The 16,138-nt window shown below is 39.1% G+C and overlaps 1 protein-coding gene across 3 annotated transcripts; it reads right to left on the bottom strand.

Moving 5' to 3' along the window:
- Positions 1-3,649: 3,649 nt before the first annotated feature.
- On the bottom strand, positions 3,650-15,301 carry LOC135948440 (cyclin-dependent kinase-like 1). Of its 3 annotated transcripts, none has more exons than XM_065497724.1 (8): positions 15,063-15,301; positions 10,244-10,433; positions 6,305-6,590; positions 5,284-5,391; positions 5,105-5,194; positions 4,897-5,039; positions 4,679-4,822; positions 3,650-4,208 (listed from the first exon to the last, which is right to left on the bottom strand). In XM_065497724.1, exons 1-8 carry the CDS (start codon positions 15,131-15,133, stop codon positions 4,068-4,070), a joined length of 1,173 nt encoding a protein of 390 aa, XP_065353796.1. In that variant the 5' UTR covers positions 15,134-15,301; the 3' UTR covers positions 3,650-4,067. The 3 variants fall into 3 exon arrangements, with proteins under 3 accessions (XP_065353796.1, XP_065353798.1, XP_065353797.1); XM_065497726.1 differs by lacking the exon at positions 15,063-15,301 and adding an exon at positions 14,706-14,942; XM_065497725.1 differs by lacking the exon at positions 15,063-15,301 and adding an exon at positions 11,954-12,159.
- Between the last annotated feature and the right edge of the window lie 837 nt (positions 15,302-16,138).

Genomic DNA, 16,138 nt, shown 5'->3' with positions numbered 1-16,138 from the left:
TTCTGCGCCGAGCAATGCCAGTTTTATATTGCACTCCTTGTTGTCAGGGGCGCCATGACTAATGACCCATAAACCGCGCAAATCTTTTCGTAATGAAATTCCTTTCTCTTATATCCCTCTTGCTTCTTCTTCGGCAAACTTTTCTAATTAAATGATAAGCGGCTCACGTTTGCATTTTTCGGGCAGATGACTCCGCGTATTCATTTTTATGGCGTAAGTTGCCCCAATCTGGCTGCTGGACAAAAAATTACCAGTCCGCATTTCCGTCGAAACTGCTACAGGGGATTGTAACGTCCATCGTTCAGCTGTTCAGCTATTGCTAGAATAGATTTTTTAACCCACACAAAACTATGAACCGCCGAAAGTTCTAGTGACGAATTGGAAGGGCAGACGCCGTGACAAACTAGTTAAATCGCAATCCAGCTCACTCATAGTTGGATTCTTCTTTAAGCAATAAAAACGACACGCAACTAGGAACTGCGTACGAATTCCTGAAAATCTCGTTAAATTGATAAGAAAAATCCCGTGTACGTTGTTTAGTGTGTTTGTGCAAAACAAAGAAGAAAGGTTTCGCTACTCGTCGTGAGAAACAAAGGCGCTTAGCACTGCTACCGTTAACGAGATTGCCAGCGACCGCTGCGGGTGTGTAAATATTTGATAAGAAATCGGAAAACAATCGGGGGAGGGGGCCAGTTGTCCATTGAGCGTGCCGAGACTCGCAGCATAATTTTGAAGGGGTCGTTTCCTTCCACTCGAATAATACGAGCTCCATCATGCGCGGCCACGTGTTTGACGTGAGATTAAATTTATGCGTCCTGCCGCAACAATGCGATAAATGAAAGGCGTGCATGGCTTCGACTCCGAAGATACAATTTTATATCTCATGTAAAAGCACCCCCAGTCGCCTCGGTTTGTGCGCCGTACGCATGCCGAGCGTCGGCGGGTTTCAGTTTTGGTGCTCGCAACAGACGCACTAACTAATCCACTTGAGGATGGCCGCTTGCTTGGTCTAATTATACACACCTCCAATGCGCTAATACGGCCTAATTTTAGCCCTAAGAAGAGAAAAGTACAGCGGCTCCCCTCTTGCTTTTGCATGCAATGCCGAGGACGGTCTTTTAATTTATGACGTGCGCGAGTGTGCGCCGTACAGTTTCTACTTGTACCCCTATATTTCATCGAGGTGGACGAGCAGCAAATCACGGAAGGCGTCGGAGTTTCCTCAGCAATTTCTTTTCATCAAATTTGTGGGCACGTCCTCGTAGCGTGTTCCAAACTTGAACTGGCCCTCGTAAAGTTAAATAATTACAGTAATAATACATTGTAAACTACACTTATTTGATCTACTCGTTCTGTTAAAATTATTGCTAGTTGAAGTAGTATGTAATTTTAAAAAAGTGAGTAACTACAGGACCTGGCATTTGAAAATAGGCAGTTGAAAAATGTTTTAAAAACTATTAATCCAACCGAATCGATTACTTTAGACATAAATTTTAATTAAACGTTGTATTGTATTGTGTGTGACAAAAAATTGAATTATTTTTTTTTTAAATTTTCCTGTTTAATCGAAATAGTTGTGGTGGAAGGAAAAATTGCGGAAAATTTGAAGTGTCCAAGGAAATTTTGACGAAATAAAATATGAAGAACTAAATCTTCGCATTATCTATAAAATTATTTTTAAAAACTAATTATTTTTTAAAACTAATTTTAAACCAAACCTGGCAAAAATATTATTTTAGTTGGAAAGTCATTTAACGAAATTTTCGATTGTATATATTTTTAGGACTACGTTTTGAAACGCGTTGGGCAGTAAAATAACGTATTTAATAGTCACAATTGCGTGAGCAACCCTTTGACCGACTTTCTCACATGCTCGAATTTCCCTGGAAAAACACAAACACCGAACTGTTGCTCGCAGACTTTCCCGTCGGTCGGATAAGCATCGCGAAAAACGAGTTTGTGCTCGTTCGCGATGCTGAGAACACGCAAGCGGGCCGAAGTTCACCGGCCGCAGGTCGGCTTTCGAAATGGCACGCGTTTGCTTCATTTCATAAAAGCCTGTCGGAATCAAAAGTGGTGCCTATAACCTCTCTCGACTTTGACGTGTCGGCCCCGAAAGGGAACGAAATTACCTCTCGCGAGAGCACAAATATTGCCGCGAGTCAGATAAAATCTCTCCATGTGAAATTTTTCCAACATGTCCATAAATGGACGGATTTGCGCAGCACATCTGTTTTGCGCTCGCCATCTCGAGAGCGCAGTTTCACTTTGGGCTGTGCAGCCACTAGTTTGTTAAGGTGCAAGATGGAGAGTTTGTGTGCATAATTTACCAACTCGTAAAATGTTCAACTCTATAGTCTTGCTTGAAGGCGTTCACACAGACCACTCCTACCACTTTTATTTTCAAATATCTTAAACCACGATTTGTCTTTAAACTTCAGTTCAATTTACTTTTAATATGTTAGTAATAAACTAGAAAACTAAAATTTTTCCTTGTTTCAATTTGTCTAACTCAAAGAAATGCAGTAGAAATAATGCAAAAAATCTCCGACCTTTTGAAAGATTTTTTTTTCAAATCACAATTGACGGCTTCTCACATCTCCTCACTCGCAGTGTTGGATTTAGCTCTGCAAGTTCTTCATGCGACGACCTATTCACGTTTATATTATTGTCCTGTGCGTGTTGTGGTGCTGTTGACCTTTCGCTCTTGCTTCGCTTTTCTTCTCGCACATTGTCTGCTTGATTTATTTATCTGTCCTTTCTATGAATTTTCATTGGCAAAAGCCCAGCAGCTTGGCGCAGTGGGGCGCGTGTGTGACCGCAGCTTTTTGCTGCTCTTTTGTAGATTCAGACGGCACCAGCGAGCCTACAATTCGCTGCCAAAAGAGTGCAAGTGATTTATTATTTTTAGATTTAATGACTGTAATTTATCCTTGAGCCTGTTTATTTTCACTTTGAATCTGTCAGGTTGTAAAAACCTGTTTTCAAATTGCTAGGATTGATTTACGTGTTTGTTTTGAAAGCAATTGAGCCATAATGTTACCAAATTTTATTCCAATTAACTTGTTTAAAATTTTAAATACTGGAAAATTGCGCCTGTTCTCCTTGGAGCTATTAAAGAACTATATATTTGTGTAGCAATTACTTTCATTCAATCAATTTTTCTCGTTTTAAAAATACCGTTTAATTTGCTACCTAATTTAATTTCAGTTGCTAACCAAAAGTGACCTAAGTCGTGCCTCTTATGAAACATGATAAATGTTTTAAAATATTTTCATTATAGTCGTCATTCTCACCAAATTCCCACAAATTTAGTTAAAACGGAGAAAGGAAATATTCCGGGGAACATCTAAAAATGAACAACGTTGGTAGGCAATTCACCGAGCCAAAAGCGTTTGACACACATTTATGTAAGGTAGAAGTATCATAGTAATTATGATACTTGCATATCATGAAGATTGTGTTGTTTATTCTCATGTCTCTAATGTAATCTTTTAGTGCTTGATAACGATACCGATGTTTCAATTGGCACGCAGCACTGCTCAAGTGATACCTTTAATTTGTGCTAATTTTGCCAAGCTCGTGACTGGGCGCAATAAATTACCATTTTACAGCGCTCAGGAATACAGCCAATTAAGAAGAAAACATGTCCTATTAAAAAAGCTCAGTCATAACTTTTTATTATACCACATTTCCATCGTATAATTTGAACAAGCAACACTCATTTCTTAAATTGAACAGGGCCTCTTTTGTAAATAAGACAATTTTCCTCTCTTTTGAAAATAACGACAGATATATAATATATATTAGATTTTTGCTTATTCTAGAGATCACTTTAGTCTTTGATTCACACATAGATTTGGTGGACACACGCATTATGATTTGTGGATACATATTTCTCTATTTGGGCAAAAGTCTTTGTGGTTGCAACACGCGCAGGCCGTGTTTCTTTCCTTTGAGAAGCGCGTGAAAAGGTGTTATTAAAAAAATAACAAGAGTTATGTCAGCGGCCGCTTTCACTCCTCCAGAGATGAATGAAGGCAGTCACAGCCCAGAATGGTGGGACGTCAGATTGTGGGAAGATGGGCAAACTGCTGCTGGGTGCTGCTGGTCGAGTTGTTCGACCGCACCTGTCCGCCGGCCGTCTGCTTCTCCGACGTCGTTGATCCTGTCAGCTGGGGCAATATTGTTGTGCTCTGGTTGGAGGTCTGCAATCACAGTAATAAGACAAAATGAAGATTGTAATAGTAACAATTTGAATCTATTTTTAATATTTTTAAAATTTAAAATTAATAAGCTTTTTATTTAACTTTCTACTTTTACTTATAAAAATATTTTTTAAGATAAAATTAATATTCTTTTTCACATAAATGATAAAAATAAATTGGGTGTGAATATTACATTATTCAAAATTTGTTCAAAAAATTTCAGCTTATAATTGAATGAATAAAATTTATTATTATTAGTAAATTAATTCTATTAACTGTTCATCATCCGTTCTACTGGATTGTATTATATTAACATTAACAGTAGTAAAATTTCCAAGCTAAAAGTTGTAAAATTAGAACTAATAATGATATTGAGTCCTTGTAATTTGTATTGCTAATTTGTCCATTATTCTTGCGTTGATGATGCTCTTCATAATTTAATTTGGTTTGCATCAATATTTTTTGCTCACCCTTGATCGGTCTCTTGACTTTTTGACCCTATCATACTCTCCAAACTCGGTCTCTGGTGATTTGAAGGAATAATTGTCAAAGTACTCGTGCTGCATGAGTTGGTCGCAGGTCCATCTTTGGCTCGGATCCTTGTCGAGACACTTCTGAAATTAAAAAGGCAGGAGAAACTCGTCTCGATTAAGTCTTCGAACGCATTGTGGCCGCGTCGATTTATTACCAATGCAAAATCGACTCCCTCGGGCGTCGCGTGTTTGGCCAGTTTCTCCTCCAACGGGTCCATCACCTCGGGCTCGGGCAACGAGACGCCGACGAAAAATTCGTTCTTCTTGAAAATTTGCATGTGCCGCGGCAGCAAGTCGCCTGCGAAAAATTGCGGATTTCGTACTACGCACGAAAGAGGTAAACAAAACTTTTGTTGGCCTCACCGACGCTTTTCCTTATCAGGTACAGTTGGTCCACGTCCGACTTTCCCGGCCACAGCGCCTCGCCTCTCGTCATCTCAGCAAACACGCAGCCTGATGGGTTAGTTGCAAAGCAAATATTTTAGATAACATGGTTTATACTTTGTGGGTGGAACGCATGACTTTGGCTTTTGCACTCTCACCTATTGCCCACACGTCGACTGGAGGCCCGTAAGCAGTGTCGCCGACCAACAACTCAGGCGCTCGGTACCATCTGGTGGCAACGTAGTCCGTGTAGTTCTCGCCCGGACCTCAAATAGAAAACATTTCATTTCGTTAAAATAAATATTTTTAATTAGCAGAGAAACTTTGTTAAAACTAAAAAACCTGGTATATCCGGGTATATAATTGACGACCGTTTATTTGTATGCTTCTTTAAGCTTTATGCTAAAATTTCGTTTATTCAGTCAGAAATATAAACTCATCTCTCTTAAGATTTTTCAGAATTTAAAAATTTGCTTTGTTTCAAAATTAACTTTCGATTGGTCTTTAGTTGTTTGTTTGTCTAATAATACTGCAATATAATATTCGATTTTACATAACGTGATGCGTTTTCATGATACTGTGAGAACCATATTTATTTTCATAATATCGAATGAAATACCCCTGACTAAAGGCCAACATTAAATGAGTAGCAACAACAGCTCGATATTTCTCCAAATTGTTTTTCACCTCTCAAAATTCAATTCCTGCATGGCTCTAACATAAATTTACGTTAGGAACATAATAAAAGCTTTTCACTGCTTCTTTTCTGGATTTTTGATTGTATTAATAAAAATATCTTTTAAAACGATGGAATTTTGCAAAAAAATAACCTTTAAATCCCATTCTGATATGATCAGGATAGAATAAAAATTTGTTTAAAACGATTTTGTAAAATTATATTAAATATCAAGCTATATTTCACAAATTTAGACGGATTCTTTAGACTTGATTAGAATTTAGCCACTATATTGGCAGTTTTAGATGAACTTAATCTGCCTTAAATCCTTGCTAATTGTATGCTTACGTCACGATTGGAAACTTATAAGACAAAAAAATGCCATAGTCATGATGAATTAAGATTCCTTTAGTTTTTTGTTGAAGCGTTACTCCGCCAATAATTCAATGCAATATGTCCAACTAATTGGGATCAAACGGCGTTTTTCTTCCAATGAAGCTTACTTATGGTTCTCGCGAATCCAAAGTCACAGATCTTGACGACGCCAGCCCTGGTGAGCAGGATGTTCTCTGGCTTGACGTCCCTGTGGATGCAACTATGGCGGTGCATGTACGACACGGCCTGCAGACACTGCCAGACGACGTGTCTCGTCAGGGTGCTGGGGCAGCCGCGGGGGTGGCGTTCCAGCTCGTGCAGCACCGTGTGCTCGCAGAACTCAAACACCAGGTGCAGACGCCGCTTTCTTCGGAAAACCTCGATCAGGTTCACCAGGTTTGGGTGTTTCAGCGTCTGCAAACAAAGAGCACGCCGCTCACAGTTAATACGGACAAACAATACGCCTCGCAGCATTTTATCGAGCGTGACCGAACGGAATGAATTTGCATTCGAGCAGCGCGAGTCTCTGTGAATTTGAATAAAGCAAAAGGCGTGCATCGTGATGCGCGGCGATCGCTTTTTTCATGGTTACATCATTGATCACACGCTGAAAGGCGAGTTCCTCTGTTTTGCCAATCGAATATGGAGTCAATGTCCTTGATGATCAGTTTACAAGCTTTAATTTGGATTTTATTGTAATTAATGTGATCATCGTTTGTTTAAAAAAAAATGATCGCCAATCTGATGACGACCCACAATAAGAGCACGGGAGGCATTAGATTTGAGACGAAGTTTCAGGAATTGCAATTTAAAGACACGATATCTGAATTGGAAATGGATTATATTTGTTAACAATAATTATAATTTTTAACGCAATTTTAAAATAAAAAAATATGCTAGAGTAACGTAAGTCTAAAAATTACATTTGATTACAAAAAAATAACCTGCTTTTAATTCATTTATATGACCAATCCGATTATCACTCTAGCATCTAGCAGCCTGTTCAATATTTAATGCAGCGAGAGAAGTCACGATAGTGGAAGGCACATTCGCCTTTCATCCCCTTTTATGCAACTTCCGTGAATCAATTGGGGCAGGTTCGATATCATCGATATCCAATGGATTTCAACTTTGTGTTTGAGTTGCATTCCCCGCCTGCTGTGGTGAGATAAAATGCAATAAGTGAATGACGGCGTGTTTCCAGGGTTCAAGGTTCGCTGCACTATGCGTTTTAAAATTTAATGCACCGCGTGTGTTGTGCGCTTTTAGCTAGATTGAATGAGCTGATCTTGTCTAATATTGACGTAACGTGGTTAGCAGGGGTGGCACTCGGCCGTGACTTAATGGCATTTAGAGCTTTGACTCTCCCGACAGGTGAATTTTAAATTTGTCATTGCCAGTGAAAAAAATTCAATGATAGGGAAACGGCCTTGCTCGAAGAAGGATTGTATTGATACAGGTTAAATAAAATAAAAAAATGTTATACATATGTGGTTTTTAACAATTTTTGAAAATAGCATTTTCATCTTTCTATTTAAACCTATATACAAAGGATCGAATTTTCAAAAATAGATACAGCACTGTATCACCCTTTTTTAGGTACTCTATTTTTCCTCCTGGTAATGAATAGCACGTTTAGGAAAACAAAACACGCATTTGCTTTATTCGACGATAAATTACCCCGCGCTGTTTGTATGCTTGCAGTAATTTGCATGCAATAATGCATTGCCTCCCCCATTCCACGTCGTAACAACTAAAGCAACAGTGGCAACCTCCGTGACCGTGATGTAAATTCTTGGTGGTGCCCAATTAAGCAGGAAGTAAAACAAAACGACGGCTAATTGCGAGTAATTGGGCTGAAAAAGGAGCATCGCCCAAGAAATTTACGAGCGTGCCTCGTAGAGAACATGTTTCATCTCATTTGAATAAAATGCGATGGCAGAGGGAAAGCGGCAGTCAGTCTACATTAACTTTGGATTAATTTTCGCGTGAGGATAGACGTGTTTTGGTAAATAGCGTCGTTGTCAGGGCGACAGTGGGCCGGCGGCGCAAATTAGGCACGACACACGCCGCCGATCGATTTGCGTTTATGAATAATTGCAAGTGGAGGCGGGAACAGGTGAAACAGCTAGTGGTCACTCCAGACAGACAGACACACAGTTGGGAACGTGGCAAACACGATTGCTTTGCACGAAAGTTTTATATTCTTGATATGACAGCTAGCATGATTCTTGTGCCATCTTTGAATTGATTTCTATACAGCAAGAATAACCATTGAAAAACAGTAATTGTGAATCATATGAATAATATATTTTACTAACTATTTTGAACGTAAAATAAAATAAATAACTATTTTGATTTTGTTCGCAAAATCAATTATTTTGTTAAAGGACTATACAATATCAAAATCAACAATGGAATTCCCTCTCGTCCGCCATTAAATTGTGTCCGGTTTCCCAGTTTCCAAAATATTGTAAAATTCATGTGATATTAAATGTTGTGTAAACGTGTAGTATAGGCTGTAGTATGGCGAGTGATTGAGGTAAAAGTAACTTTTGCTTTTATTTTAGTCATGAGTTTCAGCGAGTTGATCGCTAATACTACAAATGCCTAAATTTCTCCAATAACGTGATTTTTTGTGATATCACGTTTTAAATGTTGGAGAAATAAATATAATTGAATTGAAAATAAAATAAAACAAATACTAGCAAAAGGATGGTGAAAATATGATACGTAAGATTACACAAAATACCAAACAGCATGCAATAATATAGCAGGTTTAACGAAAAAATGTGGGTTTTTTAACCTCATTAATAGTGAAAGGCCAGTTTAAATGTTATTTAAAAAAATTTAATTCATAATATATGGTAGTTAATATTTCTAGCAAAAATATAAAACAAATTTGCTATACATAATATAGAACATTGGAACATTCATTATTTACTCCAATTTTTTATACTCCAATGATCCAAACTCTTCAGAGAGAAATTATTACTAACAATTTCAATTTTTTATCAACTAAAATGTTGACTAGAAAAGAAATTTTCACCATTAATTGTACACATTTTGTCGGTATGTTGTCAATTGCTTCCAAGACACACGGTGTTGAAAATCAAAATTTTATGATTCATATTATTTTTTTAAAAAAAAAGTTTATTCCCATCAATGGAGCTAAGAAACAACAGTCTACCAACTAAAGTTCCAAAGTATTATTAATATAAGACATTGCAGCTCAAAGCTTTTTGTAAAGATTCCTTATTCACAAATTTGAGCGATTGAGAATTGGAGCAAAAAGAAATAATAATCTGAATGCTGCTTATCTGGCAGCAGTGCATGCATGCATAAAGAGGAAGCCCATCTTCTAGCCCCTAAATAAATCGTTCTGATCGCCTGAGGCGAATGAAAGACGAAACCACTAGAGGCAAACGCAGACGACCGCTTTGATTATTATTCCAGCGGCTGATGGATGGCAGCAATAAAGGCGCGCAAATAAATAAGCAACCTTATGTGAACCTTTGGGAGACGCCACCTCGTTTTTCTGACGTCACTCGGTTGCGATTTAAATTAGAATATCTAGGAGTACGCGAGACAAAGGCCATTGTGAGGCCGCATTGTTAAGGTAGGCCGAATTTTTTCTCATTATGTGCCTCATTGATTCGTACAATGAGCCAGAAATAGTCTGGAGTAAAATGGGCAGTCAGCTGGAAAATTAATCGCCGTTTATAGAGTAAATATGTCAACAGTTAAGAAAGTTCAAGCCCAGGGACAGCCCGACAGAAGGATTACAGATATTTTTCGTCTCTTTAGAGAGGCAGATTTATCGGCCACTTCATATTTTAATCAGCCATCAGAATCATCTGGCGGCACGCGATTTCTTTCGGGAACAAGAGGCGGTGTTTATCTTCTTGCATCATAATTTCAAATTTGCATTTTATCAGGTGGAGAAGACTGCGGCCGTGCTTAATATGTTGAAGAGTGTGGTGTGTAAAAAAGCCATGAATTCAGGGTTTTATACAATCGAAGCAACGCCTGACCTCTATGAATAAAATGCAAATTGGGACACTCACTTTGAGCATTCGGATTTCTCGCAGGGCAATTTTCCTGATGGTCGGGTCTTCCTCCGACTCGACGAACTTCTTGATCGCCACGATTTGACCGGTGTCGCGGTTGCGGCACTTGAACACCACGCCATACGAACCTTCACCCAGTCGGCCGAGCTTCTCGTAGCGATCCATTGACCGCGATGGGGCGCGAGGTCTGAAATCAAGTAGTGTTTGTTATTAAAATTATTGCCACAGTCATAGAGCGTTTTTCAGAAGAAGAAGAAGAAAATATTAATTTCCCTTAATTTGCTTTTATACCGAGAAAGCGATTTTCTGTTTGAATTTTAGGAAAAGCAGAGAGCTTCAGAGTTTTTTATTTCAAAATTATTTGATCCGGTTGTCCTCATTTTTCACAAGTCACATACAAATTTATTCCATGATTTTTAATTAAATATGTAGTCCTCAGAGGATCTTCTTGGAGAAAAATGTAGAAATTTTCATGCCTCACTTTTTTGTCATGCATAGATATTTAAAAATTTAAAAAATTATTGAACTATGGAACAGCGTCTTACCATATATATATCATTTATGATTAATGAGACGAGTGAAGTATTACCATTTTTTTTGTAATAAAAATATCATGCAATAAAAATTAAATGGCCTTAAGGTGGAATCTGCCCCCATTTTTAAAGCTAATTTCAGTAGTGCCAAACCATCCCAAATATCGCAAGGCCATGATTAAATAGATTTAAATTTTCAAGCCAAAAGGTTTGCCTAAAAATATTTTAAAACGGGGGGAAATGCATAATCTAAAAATATCTCAAAATTGATCTGCCTTTGGAATTAGCTTTTCATTACAATGGATGACATTTTTAGAAGGTTAATTTTTGTGAGGGAAACGTTAAAATAAAAGGGAGGGCGAGTTTACTCAGAAATGGGAAACGCCGAACACGTTTTCGACGATAGCTGATCCAAAATTATACTGCGGTTATGAATTTTGTTTTGGAGGTAAAGCACTGCTGATGAGGCCCCGAAACAGCATCATAACGTGTCTTTTGATTTTTCCTCCTATAATTTTCATTAATAACATCTAGATTTAATTTTCCTCACAGAGCATGGCGATTCAGTTTTTCTTATATATTTAATATCTAGTATTCTGTACTCTCGATGTTAATATTAAAGCACAGTGGAACTAATGTGTTTCAAAGGTTACCAAAATTGCGATCAGTTCTGATTTATAAGATTCCAAATTTTTAAACTGTTGAACTTCAAAATTTATATGTAATTGCATGTCATTGATTTCATGTTCCAGGAAATACAAATATTTTAAGAGAGGAGTGAAAGTGCCGTAGTCTAATCTGAATCAGACCTATTTAAAGAAATGATATTATCAACATGCAATCAAGAATGAAAAAATAGTCAAGTCCTAAAAGAGTAAATGCGTAATCTCAGGAAATCTTGCAGACCGTTGGCCTCTTTTCTGTTCACTACGTCATTCACCCCGGCATTCAAGGGTGGACGCATTTCCGTGCAGTTGCCTTTTGGCAAGAAGTTTAGCTGAACCCGTACTACTCAAAAGGCATGTACACCGCGAGTAGTACATAGATGTACAGTGTTTGCACACAAAGATAAGAAAAAACAAACAGAAACACTAATACTCGGCGGGCAACCACGCATTAGCATGTCTTGAGTGCATTAGGGCGGGTGTCGGCTCGATTTTGTGTACATACTTACTGCGGCAATTGCTGCCTCGGCTGTTGGTCACCGCCGCTCATTCCGCCAAAATTTCGCGTGAACGCAACAGAACCTTTAATTAAGCAGCAGCAATTGCGGTCGCGGTCGCACCCAGACTGTCGGCCGCTCTGCGCCAGCACGACAAAAAATCATTGCTCGAATTTATCGACTAAACAAGAAAAAAACTGTTGTGTCCCAATGGCCGCAATGATTATTATTACGCTTTTTGTCATTAGGTCTAGATTTCCAAATGAGATTTCAAGCAGAACCGCACGATAGTGGCCAGGAACTCAATATCGGTACGAGAACACACGTGAGCTGTGTATTGCGCCGTCACCTAATTAAACGGATAAATGGAGCATGATTAAAATAATTTAATTTAGCTTAACCAGTTTGTTTCTAAATTAAGCTGTGCATTTTTAATCGTGTTTTATTGGTTGATTCAAATGACTGTCATTTTATTATTCAATATTACACACAGTATAATTAATACTTTGGAAACTCCATCTGACATGTCAGGAGTAAACAATAATTTGCATTTTTATCATTGTGATATAAGATAAATTATCGATTTAAATTTAGATACTAATATAATTTTACAATTATTACTCATTGTGTAGTTTAATTAAGTTTTAAAATTATATTCCTTTTTATCTTTTTTTTTATTTGAAATTTCTATTAATATATTTTTTTCTAAATTCTGATATTTTTCAATGAAAGTTTTACTTAAACAAACAATCAAGCAGTATTGCTATAAATAAACATACAAAAAAATCCAAATAAAAAACAGCCAATAAGTTTTGATTACGTACTAAAACTTTCATAAATGTTATTCAATTCAATTCTTGTTGATTTAAAATATTGAATTATAGTTAGTCGTTCTATTGGACAGTGAATTTTGAAACTGAGTGGAAAAATGGACCGCACGTGAGAAGCATTGCGTGTCGTGCGGAGCACGGCCTGATGCCGTCACAAACCTAAAGTGTCTAATATTTCCTTGTCATAGTCTCTAACTCTAATTTGATTAGTTTTACGTGGTTTTCAACAAAATAAAAGAGCTGCTTATCAACACGTGCAGCCTTGGCAATGACAGAAACAATTTCACTGCGTGCTTTAGTGAATAAATTTAAACTCATCGTGGTGGGGCTGGACAGAAATAAAAGTCGCATTCGAGAGGCTTGCATGTTGACAAGGACTCAATTAAATCGACCATAGTACTTGAGAACCAGCAGTGGCTTTCAATAATTACCGACGCTTTTATATATTACTCGAGTGGTCCCCGCTGAATGCGCAAAATTATAAATACAGCGTTCTCGTGCGACAAGCTCAATTCGGTTAATGGTGACTTTCGACACGGCGGTGACCTTTGAGGGTGAGTGGGGTGCACTCCTCGCGCTTGGCCGAGGTGACAGCCACTGGTCTGCGAGCATCTATTACATAGAGCCGACGGGGGTGCTCCAGAATTATCGCGTTTCTTTATCTCACGCCACCCATCTTAAGAGGTCAGCCGCTTTTCCTTGGCCGCTAACACCCCCTTCGCGTGTGCAGTCCATTCTTCTTCTTCCCCGCTAATTGCCGGACGCAAGCCAGACTTTGAATTCAACCGCGCTAAGGCCGTTTCTCCAGCCTTAATGGGGGGATTTTTAATTTCGGTCGGGGCTGGAATGCAGCCGCGAAAAATTGGTGCCATGTTTCATCGTTACGCACACTCTAATTCCACCCCCTGTTCTTCTATTTTATAAACTACACCGCCGACCCTATATTTGCGGTGAAACTCGCGCCATTTATTAATCTAGGCATGCCTTGGTGGAACGTTTCAGAACGTTTATTCACTGCAGCAGCCCGCCGCTTCCATCTGTTCTGCTAGCGCGCACAGAAATTTATGGCAATTGTGTGTGCAAGATGTAAAAGGCGGCCGCACGGCTCTGTGGGGGCTGCTCTGCTCGGGGTTCGTTTGATTTAAGGAGCTGACTTATTAGCTCCCTCCCTAGAAAAGCAAGGCTGCAAGCGATGAGAAAATATCCCGCATCACAGAGTTTTGCAGAAAATTGGAATTAACCGCTATTTTGCACTACGTTGCATCCAGCCTGTTATTTCATTAATTTGATTTATCAACAGCACTTGGAAAGCCGAGCCAAAGTTTTAACAGAGATTGCTAGGCTTATCCAGGTGCCGTCAGCAGCGCCTGTCATTCAAAAATATTTAAATAATAAAATTTAGCACACTTTAAATTGCCAAAATAAGTATTTCAATAAAAATGTTTATTAAATGAAGAATAATATTTATATAATTATAAAATTTAAAATATAAAAATGTAGTATTAAAAATAATTTAATTTTAATTTTTAGGTAATTTTAAATAATTAATGTTTATTAATAATTTATTTTAACACCTGCTACTATTGTTAAATACAATATAGTTTTTATTTATGTAAACAAAATAACTTAAGTTGTAACAAATTATTCAAACATATTTGAGTGCAAAGTAAAAAAATCGGTTGGTTGTTTAATAAAATTACATTATTTTTCTTGGTAGTGTTATTTGTTTCTGCTTCGTCACATCTAAAATCGAAAATTTCCTGCATGCTTTAGAGCTTTTAAGAGGACAAAACCCAGTTTCTTTACAACAAATGCCATTAATAAATGCTTTAAAATCAGCAAGATTAAGAGTGTTTTTGCCAATTTGGTATCAAAATATTTATCAAATATATCAGATGAATCTTAAACATTGCAAAAATTAAGAGTAAACACACCTGCGCCTGCACGAGGTGGACGTCGACGAGATCATCATCTTGCGGCGGGACTATGCTACTCCCACCTGCCACCTACTTCATCGGAACAGGTGTGCCAAAAGCATGGAACAGCCAGCCGATGGACCGACGTGCACACAGGCTAACCGCAGAGTGTAAACAAGCGAGATTTCGTGCGAGGCAGCCGCAGAGCGAAAAACGCGTGTGCATGCCATGCCAAGTCGACGGCGGGCGGGCATCCCCCGCCCACCCTCACGCGCGACTTGGGTCGCTTAATGAGAGGGTAGCGCTCTAAATCTAATTGCACACAAACACACACACACACACACACTCGACAAGAAACGAACGAGAAGGGGTTACCTGAACGAGAGCAGCGGTGCCTGCCCTCCGAAGAGCCAAAAGCGGCGCGGATCACCGAACCATTTGTCCATGCGGGCCAGCGTGACTGCTTTGACTGGTCAGTATAGGCCACCGGTGCTGCACCAGTGTTCTGCCCTCTGCCGTGTGTGTATGTACGTGTGTCAAGCACGCAGGTCACATTCGCCACCGCGGCCCACCGACGGACTGGCCACTAGCCCGTGGACGGATTAGCGCGCACCGCTCGCCGCTCATCGATCTGCCCCCGAACGGTAGGCAGAGCGTCCAAAGTGAATTGGTAAATCGCCCTCCTCGTGCTTTTTATCACGATGACCAGACACCGCAGAAGGAGATGCGCCGACTCCCTTCACTCTAGTAAAAATGGGGCTTTTTGAAGCCAGGAAAAGCGACCACTTATTAAAATGTCGAAACAATGTAGCGGTTATCTCCGAATTTTCTGGCAGCCAATTTGTTGGAATTAAATTTATCTCGATTTAAATACAAAAAAGCTAGCTCTGATATTGTTATACAGGATAATTTTCCCGCACGCAAGGCTTAATTTCAAAACATGATGTGTTCTGCATTGTTATTACCGCCAACCCTGGCATTTTGAATTCTAATACGTGCCGTTAACAAAAGGGGCAATTTGCAAGGAAAAGAGAAATGCAAGAAAATCAGCTCCACATCCTATGGCCGCGGCTCTCTGAAAAAGGTGCTCGCTCGCTTAATGGCCGCAGCAGCTGAGCCCCGTCCTTCCCCAATTCGATCTGCAGGAGCTCACTAAATTTTAATAAAGTGTGCAGTGCACGCCACAACTTGGTTTTGTTTGTTTGGCGCGCGCGGGTGACGATCGACGCGAGCCACCCATTACAACGGGCGTGCCATTATGCTATTTGACACGGCCAAGGTCGCATCGCAAGGGTACCGCGATGGGTCAAGCCTCGTCAAGGTCGCCCCAAAGTGACAGACGGCGTAGCTGCGTTTTTCAAAGGGCGGCAGTCCTTCATTTTTAATGCTATCTGTACGTTTGTTATTGGCGATATGTCGATAAATTAGGAGACATTTCAATACCTTCGTTT

Source organism: Cloeon dipterum, chromosome 1 (genome assembly GCF_949628265.1).
Source record: "Cloeon dipterum chromosome 1, ieCloDipt1.1, whole genome shotgun sequence".
NCBI classification, from domain to species: domain Eukaryota; kingdom Metazoa; phylum Arthropoda; class Insecta; order Ephemeroptera; family Baetidae; genus Cloeon; species Cloeon dipterum.
Note: the sequence above shows the minus strand (reverse complement) of the source record. Positions and strands in the feature narration are given on the sequence as shown.

Excerpts from the sequence above, each read along its gene's own strand:
- LOC135948440 (XM_065497724.1), bottom strand. The coding sequence starts at position 15,133 with ATGGACAAATGGTTCGGTGATCCGCGCCGCTTTTGGCTCTTCGGAGGG. Across the intron at positions 10,434-15,062 it reads GCACCGCTGCTCTCGTTCAG|ACCTCGCGCCCCATCGCGGT; the intron begins GTAACCCCTTCT and ends ACTTGATTTCAG. Across the intron at positions 5,392-6,304 it reads TGGATTCGCGAGAACCATAA|GTCCGGGCGAGAACTACACG; the intron begins GTAAGCTTCATT and ends TTTCTATTTGAG.